At 36.8% G+C, this 11,208-nt stretch overlaps 1 protein-coding gene across 1 annotated transcript; it reads left to right on the forward strand.

The window, feature by feature from the left end:
• The first annotated feature begins 368 nt into the window (after positions 1–368).
• On the forward strand, positions 369–6,994 carry LOC114130926 (protein hunchback). Its single transcript, XM_027996016.2, has 2 exons — positions 369–943; positions 3,585–6,994. Exon 2 carries the CDS (start codon positions 3,589–3,591, stop codon positions 5,326–5,328), a length of 1,740 nt encoding a protein of 579 aa, XP_027851817.1. The 5' UTR covers positions 369–943; positions 3,585–3,588; the 3' UTR covers positions 5,329–6,994.
• The last annotated feature ends 4,214 nt before the right edge of the window (positions 6,995–11,208 follow it).

Below are 11,208 nucleotides of genomic sequence, written 5' to 3' on the forward strand. Positions count from 1 at the left end.
ATAAAAATCGTATAATGCCGCCGATAATGGGGCACATAGGTACATACTGTCGTTAATTATTATTATTATACGGTTGTATATACGTATATAGGTACCGCGGCGCGTTATATTATTATGGTAATATCGCGTTCACGGCGGCGTTTTTCTATTGACAGAGAGGCGGCGGAAAAAACACTCCCAATTACGGGGCCCGGTCCAATCCTTTCGTGCGGACGGATAAAAATAAAAATAAAAAAAAAAAAGTGGTAAAGGAGAAAAAAAACCGACACGCACGCGAGAGCGCATTTCGGTGGGCGTGTATCGCGTTCGTGTACCGTCGTGCGCCGTCGGCGACCGTAGTCTCGGTGGTCGCGGCGGAGGGGCAAACGCCGTCCATCCGTTGGGGTAGGTTAACCGAGCCCGCGGCACCAGATGAACCTGCAATAATCGCCGCTGCCGCCACCGACGCGACGCACACAGACCGGTCCGCGCAGTGTCTCGCCTCTCGCAGTTGTACTTGTGCGCTTTTTGTGTGTCGATCACGTGCGGGTTTCGTTTGTTTTTTTTTTTTTTGCACTTCGTATTTCTGTAATCGCCTTTACGCACTATATTGCCGCACCGCAGTGTGTACACCGATAGAAACAATATCGGTACCTGTTTTATCGATGCTCGTCGTTCGCGTATAATTTTTAATATATAAAGTGTTCCGAGAGACTTATAGCGCTCGTCCGACTCGGTTGATATTAACATCAATTTTTTTTCATCGTCGTTGAAATGCTGTTAATTATCACGAATCGCACACCGTCGTCGTCTCTATCACCGATCACGGCATCATCGACGATTTAAACCTCGAAGAAAGTCGTACACTTCACTCTCCGAGACTCGCCACACATTTTTACCAACCGGCTCGACTTACAAATGACTTATTGTTGATCGACCATCAGAGAAAACTCGAGCTTAAACAGTAAGTTAACGACATATTTTATGATTTGAATTGCAATTATTATTTTGGAACCGTCATCTGTACGTGTACCCACTCCTTTGCTTGCTTAATGTTTTTTTGGTGCGGGTGAACTTAACTACGTACCTACATCAATTCAAGTATTGATAAAAATTAATTCCTATATGAAACCGTAATTAAACTTCAACCAGTGACGGGACCCCCTTTTAATAACACCCATTTCAGATAAACCTTAAATTGATCATTGTATGAATGGAGTTGATTAAACAGAAAGGGTTTCCCGAATAAAATAAACCCTTTCTAAGTACGCTCACCCTTTGTCAATTCTCCATTAGAATTTTTAGGTGGGCTTGTAATACTAATATATTTTATTCAATTGAAAATATGATTGGTTTGTAATTGAGTAATATTTATTTATTTTATTTATGTTACTTAAAAAAATATTTTTCTTGTTCATTACGCAGTATTTTACAATTTGTTCGTTTTCTTATACTTATTTCTATCACTGTGTATAATGTTAATTAAAAATCAACTTGTACAATTTATTTTTAATAATTGCGAAATTCCCGGTGGATAAAGAATAACCAATTTAATTGAAAAATTCTTTCATGCCTGTGCGATCGTTTAATTTATATATAGATAAAAAAGCTACCCAAACACTGGTTCAAACGTATTTTTTCAATAAACATCACTGATAAGTTAACAAAATGTTTATTTTAAGCACCTCATTAACGACGTATTTTGTTTGATATCAAATGGGATGATTGTTTTTAAAAAAAAAAAGTACCTATATACTAAATGATAAGTAATATCTTATCGAGGTTTTGATTTTAAATTTTTAACCAATTGTGGCTTATAATAAGTATATATACCTGTATTATATAAGAATATATTTTAGTTATAGCTGCGTACACTTAATATACCTATTAAAGTATGTTTATAAATTGTTATGAAATCTGAGTAACCCTCTATATAATAGACGATTCAGTCTACTCCCTATTTTGTTTTTGAGGGTGAAGAAGAGAGAAATGGAATATTTTGACATAAATTAACATACTATAGTTTATAATAAGGTAAATTATATTGTAATGTTATAGTTGTTGAACAACCACCGGGATGATCTCTTATGATTGATAATAATTGTCGTTTTTAATACAAAAACATATTAAATATGAATGTAATAATTTAAGTGTTTGTTGAAACAATAATTTTTGTATGTTAACATCCCCATTTTTTCAAACAGATGGTTGATTGAAACTATTGACGATTTATGAATTGAATGATAATTGCTGACTAATGTAAAACTATACCATTGTGTATTACTTATTTGTAATACACAGTATATACCTAATTATATTAATAACTAAATTGAATGTACTTACCTGATTAATACAATTTAACAGACATAATAATAAAATTATCTTAAATAACGTTATTACCTACCAATTTTTATTTTTAGAAATCGTATATTAAATAACATTAACAAATATAGGTATCAATAATTATATATAGATTATAGCCGTTATAAATATCTAAATTTTTAAGCCTTTAAAACATAATAAGTTAGGTAATAAATAATTGATTACTTACACGGCATTCATTGAGTTTTATCAATAATTAATAATAAATAATAGCTAATACAGATTTCATTTATTTTATATTTTATGTATTCACGATTACGCATATCGACACCTAGTAATTTATTTCAAAGACGACGAAATTAAATGTGACAATTTTTTCGTTTGGTTCATAAATAACTTATCTACGGTTTAAAAAGTTTTTATTTGTGATTTTAAGTGCATATATATATATACTTTTATGTATGGTAAAGATTCCAATTTCCAACCGAAAATATAAGTCATAAAAATAATGTTCAATTTTCAGCGAGAAAGCTCTCACTTTTCTTTACTTATTTTTTTCATTCCCTCCCGCTCGTATTTATCCTCTACTCACTCACTTTATCGTCCATCTCTTTTTCTTTCGCCCCAAATGAAAACCATTTTCTTCAAAATCACACAGACGATTCCGAGGATGAAATAAGGGTAAGACACGCGGAATAGGATGTACCGGGCGGTGAAGTGGAGGCGGTAGCAGTAGTGGAAAAAAAAGAAGGAAAAAAGTGTGCACGGCGGCGGTGGTCTCTATCCCGATCATCCCCTTCTCTTATTCATTAGAAAGAGGGGCCCCGTGCTTGAAGAGGCATTTATTTTATGGCTTTTTGTTTTGTCCAGGGAACGGTCGGCCATTTTTCCGCCCTCCGCGCACCGCCGTCGCACACGTCGCGCACACCGCGGCGGTGAAAACAAAAATGAAAAACTCGACCCTTGCGGCGAAAACGATTTTTTACCCGCTCGCTTGGCCTTCTTTCACACTGCGCCCCCCGGTCCAATCAATACCGGCAATCATCGTTTCTCTCTCCTCGATGTTCATATATATATACACACACGACAACGTCATGCGCCCTAAAACTTCGCCGAGGCTTTTTTCTTTCTTCTTCTCTTTTATTCTATTTTTTTTCTTCGCGTCCCTTAAAAATCGATCCGACGAAATATAACGCCTGCCATGCACGTTGTACCACTATACTTCATAAAGACAAACGCGTATAGGATGTATTAAAAAGTTTTGTTGTTTTGTCTTTTTGCAGAAAAATGTTTTTGGAAAACGAACACCAGCCAATCATTAGCCATTCGCAATACGACCTCGCACGTCCGCTTGAGCACCATCATCATCATCACCTCAATCATCACGCCGCGTCCAATCACCTGCAGTCGAGTACCGATCACCTGCAAGACGACTCGGAAGGCCGGAGTTCGGCCAGCTCTCCGACGTCCAGCTATCGCGACCTGTCCGGGTGCGAAGATTTTGACCTGAAAATCCCGAAACCGTCCGGTCCCGGGTCCGGCACCGGTGGTAACAACAACAACAACAGCCACAACAACAATAACAACAACAAGGAACAAAAACCGAAAAAGCACAAGTGCAAACACTGCGGACTCGAGTGCACGGAAAAGGTGCAATACTGGAAGCACATCCGCACGCACATCAAACCCGAACAGTTGTTGGAGTGTCCGAACTGCGAGTTCGCCACCGACCTGAAACACCATTACGAATACCACCTGCTGAACCACACGGGCGCCAAGCCGTTCACGTGCCCGGACTGCGACTACAAGTGCGTGAGCAAGTCGATGCTCCAGTCGCACCTCAAGTCGCACTCGAACGTATTTCAATTCCAGTGTTACGACTGCGGGTACGCATCCAAATACATGCACAGCCTCAAGCAGCACTTAAAGAAGCGCGACCACCGACCGGCCACGCCGCTCAACCCGGATGGCACGCCGAACCCGGACATTGTCATCGACGTGGTGGGCAACCGGCGAGGTCCTCGGCAAAACAAGAAGCAGAACCGCCACAATCCGTATCAGCAACAGCATCAGCAACAGCCGCAGCAGACGGTGTGCTCGTCGCAGGACGACGGCGGCAGCAGCAGTGGCGGACATCCGTCGCCGTACTCTATGCAACAGCTGTTGCAAATGCCGTCTTCAAATGTCTCCTACTCGACCTCGGCCGAGTCGTTCATGTACTCGATGATCACCAAGCGCTCCATGGAGATGGTCGACTACCAGGCCGCCGAATACATGGCCATCAAGAACAACAACAATAACAACACTTCGTCGGTGGACGACAAGATGGACGTACAGCAGCAGCACCACCTCCACCACCATCACCAACCACAACACAACCACAATCACCATCATCATAAACGCGGTCATCAATACCATCCGGACGACGTGGTCAGTGCGGAATTGGCCAGCGGCGGCGATCGGACGCCTGAACCGCAGGCGCCGCCGCCCGTACTGGCCGTCGCCGTCCCGTCGCCTCCGCCCGCTTTGTTGTCCGTCGTCGAGTCGGGACCGTTGAACTTGAGCAAAGATTCGGTTACGCCTCGCGCCGCTGGCAGCAGTCGGCGCAAGGGGATCGCTTGCAAGCTCGAGCGGCCGGCAACCGAATCTCAACCCAAGTCGGTGCCAGTGGTGATGGTTCCGTCACCGCCGGCGGTTCCGATGGATTGCTGTACCACCGAACCGCGGGGAACTGCAATGGACCAGATTTCGCCGCCGATAAAGGAAGAATTTTACCCGCACTATCATCATCATCAGCAACAGCAGCAGCTGCAGACGTCGTCGTCTTCGACTCCCGAAAAAGAAGACAAGGAAGACGAGACGCACGTGTGCCACCACTGTGACATAATATTCAAGGAGAACATTATGTACTCGATGCACATGGGATTCCACAGCTTCAGGGACCCGTTCGCGTGCAACCTTTGCGGCGAGATAACGGCCGACAAGTTTTCGTTTTTCGCTCACATAGCGCGCGTACCACACAGTTAAGACTGCGACGAGGAGGAACACCGCACCGCCCAGCTGCTGCAGTCACGATAAGATATAATATTTTAATAGAGTACAAATTTTATGACAATTAACCCTTTAGGTATATAATATAGGATTTATCGTAAGAAAAATGAAAACAGATTAAAAGTATAAAGTAATATTACACACTTCTTTCTTTCTAACTACTATAATCACTTTTAAATGCGCAGTTGCATAGCACTTAACGCTTTGTACAAATGAAAATTTTTTTGGGCATCGAGCTCAAAAAGATTTTCATTCGTATATGCGTTTCCCAGTGTCAATGTGTTCACGGTGTTGTAAAGCCGGTTCCGGTTCTTAAACGTTGACAATTTATCAACTTTTAAGAATCGGCAACCGTGACTTCAAATCGTGATTGCGCATTTATCGCTGACTTATAGTTGTAGACGTATATCGTTTTAAATAATAATAGTTGTTTAATTGTTTATCGTTTTAAATATTTTTTTTTCGTCACATATTTCTCGGAGATAAAATTTTAATCATTTTTTAATTTTCTTTTCGAGAAATAACAAAAGTTTAACGATTTAAAAATATTTAACTCGTGTTTTCATTGTTAAGTAAAAATTATTAGTAATTTTAATACATTTTAATTATCCTTAATACAACTTTTTTAAATAACCAACTTAAGAATAACGTAATAATAACAATTTTGAATTTTTTACGTTTAAATACCGTAATACCTCATCTTCCCAATTATTTTTATTGTTTTATCTAGTCGTCCCCTATTTCTCCTCGTATACTATAGTTAGTATCGTGTATATTTATGCACTAATGATAGATACTATGTAAAATTTAAAATTAAAAAAAAACTTATTGGTTTATATATTTGTTGTGATAAGGTTGTTTTATGACGGAATATCGTCAAATTATATAAGTATAAGTTAAATTAAACTGATCTGCCGAGTAGGCAATTTTTTTTTTTTTTTAGTTTTTTAAATTGTAAATGTTTAAAGTTATGAATTTTATTGTTGGTGCTTGAATGTCTTGTATAAATAAAATCTCAATCACGGCATTAATGGAAGATCTAGTCAATCTTTTATAACCTCATGTCTCTCCAAAATATGCCCGTCTGTATGGGGTGTGCGCGGAATTTTGCTCGATCTTGGATAACTTTTGAAATTTGTGTTAAAACTCTCGCGCACATGTCTTCACATGCATCAGGACTAATTCTTAGAAATGTAAAAATATAATAGTCTGTAAATATTAATTTCATAGTATGTACGTTAATACACTACATAATAATAATTTATTTTAAATTAAATACATCAACAATGATATAATATTTGTTATAACCAATATAATATTATTAATTATAACTAAATTTTTATTGTTTTTGTGATTAGATTGTTCGTAATTAACCCTATTCTCCCTCATACTGTGATTTTAATTAAGACTAAAAATTTCTTGAAAATGCCGTCTTGAATAATAATAATTAATTGTAACAAACTATCGTATAATATTATGTAATAATTAATATACATCTTTTACGAGATTGCGTTTTCATGTAACATATTATATATATATAATATACCGTGTGTGTGTAGAGACCTAAAGTCTGATCTTTGTATAGCATTCTAACGTTTTTGTCATCAGATCGTCTTATTTTATATGACATATTATATATATATATATGTATACATATTTAATATATAGTTCATTATATTATGTTTAGGTACTCTTATTAAAAAAATGTTTTACTATGTAAATAAATATCTCTATGCAAATATAGGTTTAAAAGGTTTTTTCATTCTTTTATTTAGATTATTTAATTTTATTTATATAGTTGAAAAATACTACATTGATGTATAATAAAAATATTATGTGCCAAAGTTTAATAATTATCATACTTATCATATAATATTTGTTTGAAGAGAATAAACGTCTTTACGTTTACCAATAAAAAAAATGTTTTTTTATTTTATTATATTTACGATTTTTAACCTACATGTTGTTTCCTATTGTTATATTACTGCCTGATTGTTCATGGAACGATTATACAGTATTGTGTAGTGGCTTTTGTACGGGTAGTTCTCAATAATGCTTATTTCTATGACTATAATAGTAATTTTGTTTTATTCCTTACAAAACATACCATATCCCAAGTACTTTTTTTTAGCGGACTTAAATAAATATAGATGTATAGACTAGTTTAAATGAAAAAAAATTAAGACGGCCAATGTCATTTCATAGTCTCTCGTAAAAGTGTTTTCTCCTGTTAACGTATTTATCAACTACTATTGTGTATTGTAGGGATGCGAGAACGGATTTTGCTGGCGATCGTAAACCGAACGAAAATAACATTGTGTACGAAACTACGAAATCCATAAGGCCATGTCGAGGGTTGTTCTGATGTCGCGCGACTACCTGTGCGTGTGATAAATATTTCATGTACCTGACGGTTGTCAATGGCGAACCATGGCTGTCAGTTACCGTGTAAAACGAGTGTTCGATGCGTGCACCGACCCGAGAACGCGTAAACAAAACGATTTCCGAGTTAAAAGGGGTTTAAAAGAGGACGACGACGTCCTACTCGGGCCGGGTTTTGTGATCGCGTATTATTTTCATAATAAAATATGTACGGTGGTCTCAAAGAGGAACGGAGTAGAAGACGTATGCATTATTTTATATTGTTATGCGTGTATCAGGCGTATGAAGAAATACGCAGAATTCTGAAATATAAGTTTCGCGTTTACATTTTGTGATGGGAAATAAATAAATACCTGTACGCCCAACAATAACCATAGTCCGCGCCTACTACCTTGTGTATGCCACATTTTTATGCATCTTCACATTTGTGATGTATTATGATGTATTTTAAACCAATATCGAAAATCGAACTGAAATCTCGGGTTTATGTCGGTTTACGAAACTTGTCACTATTTTGTATTATATAGTAATTGTATATTTTCTACTGCAAACGTACTCGATATATTGTGTACTGTGTTCAAGATAACGGAATTTTTAATATTGAACAGTTGTTGATGGTAAGTCTCTTTAAATCAACAACTGATTATATTGTATGTTTTTCCGATAATTTGGAATTAACGGCATTAAAATATCAAGAAATAATTCATGCCTCTATTTTTATGATTAGTAGGCAATTAAAATCAAGTATAATGAATATTTTTTCAATACATCATTTTTGCGAAAAATTAAACATTAGACGTTTTTATAGACAACTGATATGACTTCAGTATTTTATTAATTACGGTTCGGTTATTAATTATTACATGTGATTACTTGATCAAAAACGTAATTATATTCAAAAATTGTCATTCATTAATATTTTAACAAAACTTATTTCTAGGAACAGCAGTACAATATTCCGTTTTATTTAATGGTCTTTAAATGTAGGCTATAATAATATAGTAGGTACATGATATTATAATATAAACTTCAAAATTATTCGGAGAATAATATTACCAAAATAAAATATGGGTAATTTAGTTAGTTATAAGCGATTTAGTTTTTAATACTAATTATACTTATATTAATGTATTGTAACAGAACTTACTTAAATCGTTATATTTATTAAGCATACTTTATATCTTATTGCCCTGTGACTACTAGACAAGTTATTTAATTGTTTTATTTGCTTTTTGCTTGAAAAAAATTAATTAAAACCACTTACAATGTAAAAGTATTTTCTTAGTGTTATTTAAATATAACTTAAACTTCCAAATGGATCTCTCATCATAATATTGTAATATCATATTTTTAATTTAGTTATTTTTCTGTGTTCATAGCATAATTAAACTTCACGGCCTAATGATGTTTTTATTATAATTTATAAGTTAAGATTGGATAATGATTTAATATAGAAGATAATTAATTGATGAGAAATGTTAATAATGTAGTAGTAATAAAACAAGCCTTTTACCTTTTATAACCCATAATAAATTTTTACCCCTTAAAAAATAATCCCTTTGAAAATTTATAATTAAAATAATAAGTAGATATTAAAAAAATTATAATATAATTTATCATATAGTTGGTGTACAACATTCAAATTTACAATTTTATGACAAAACATTTTTATACTATTTAGACGATTTTTGTTGTTTTGGTCGTAACAGTCATATTTAGAACCATAATATAGCATTATAGCGTTTATAGCCGATACGGCGATTATATTTTGTAAATTATAATTATAGAATCGAACCTGTATTTAATTATGGTGGAAAGAAACGATTCGGTTACAATCGTGTTTCAGCGGTTTTAGGTAATTTATTTAGGTAACAATATATTACTTCGTCCGACCGTCGCGACGATTTATATTTTAGTCGATGCATAATAATATTATACTATATCAGTGTTTAAATCAATTGGAATTCGTTCGGCCCGTTACTATGGCTGCGATGACGACGGCGTTGGCCGTGAATTCGTGATACCGTCGCTCACACATCGTTTTTTCATCTCAGTCTCCGTGATACATTTTTTCCGACTGGAAAATTTTTATTCCCGTCATGTTTTTAATTTTTTATTATTGTCGACGCCTCCATTCGGCGCACGTGATTGGTCGCTCTAGTCATCTCCGGTATTAATAAAATGCCGAGCAGCGATATTTTGGGGGAACTGTTTTTTTTTTTATGCATAGATTCATCGCAAGCGTAAAAAAAACAACGTCCGGATGTAAAAAATCCCCTCGGCAAAATGGCGGCCGAGGAAAATGGGTTAAGGCGAGGGGAGCGTGTGGACTTGTTTTTTTAAGTGTTAAAAAAAAAACCGCACTCGAAAATGGCTGTACCGGGGCCAATAACAAGACGACGTTCGCGTGTCTCGTGCCACCGCGTTACGCGTAAAAAAAAAATAATGTATAGCAACATAATAGGTATAGTAATAATAATAACAAACCGTCCGTATAACCGTACAATGAAAAAACGCGGACGCGAACAAAACCGAATCTCGTTTTTTTCCCCCTTCGGATGTTGCGCGTGCGACGGGGCCCGCAGCAAAAAAGGAAAAAAAAAAATCGACGGAAAAAAACCGCTTACCTCCCGCCCGCCCGCCCGTTCGTTAAGGGGTCGGAAACGTCGAGCGCGTGCGCGCGTTTCAAAAGCGCGGCGCGCGCGCGTGTGCTGCTCTCGTCGGTCGACCCCTCTCCGGCCGTCGCCGCCTCCGGTGCGTATATAATACCGTTCCGGCGGCAGAAAACGGTTTTTTTTTTATACACATTTTCTTTTACGGAATTCCGTTTTGGGGTGCGCGCGTGTTATTATTTTTTCTCCGATCGCCCTTTTTACGTACACACGCACACCGCATAAAATATTTATTTATTTTTTTCGAGTTTTTTTCACCCCCCGTGTCACGCGCGTTTTTCCCCTCGAGGTCATCGAGAGGTTCAACCAGCGCGCACGTCATACGCTCCATATGCATATAATATGCACAATATATATATATATTATATACGTATACATGTATTCACATTATAGGCGGTAGGTAGGTGTACCTATTAATAATGACGCGCGGCGGCGGGCAAAACGGTTTCGAAAACGACGTTTTTCCTTTCCCCGGTCGCGGTGTGAAACGTGCAAGCAATATCCGAAAAACCGCCACACGTGTGTTTGGTATTTTACTACTGCTGCTGCGACATACAGTCTTTTTAACCTTTACTACTGCGCTGTACCGAGTAAGAGATTTATGGGCTTTTTAGCCAGAAATCGGAGACGCAGCGCGCTCGTCCGCCCGTATAATTTTCGTCTAATTTCGGAGAATCGTTGCTGCCTCATGTGTGTATTTATTATTATTTTTATAATATACCCGACACGACGGCGGGGCCCATTGCGAGTTTCCCAGGTCTTTTCCTTCTTTCGTAAAAAATCACGTATTATAAAATATTAT

The sequence above is a fragment of the Aphis gossypii genome, chromosome 2 (assembly GCF_020184175.1).
Source record: "Aphis gossypii isolate Hap1 chromosome 2, ASM2018417v2, whole genome shotgun sequence".
Lineage (NCBI taxonomy): Eukaryota > Metazoa > Arthropoda > Insecta > Hemiptera > Aphididae > Aphis > Aphis gossypii.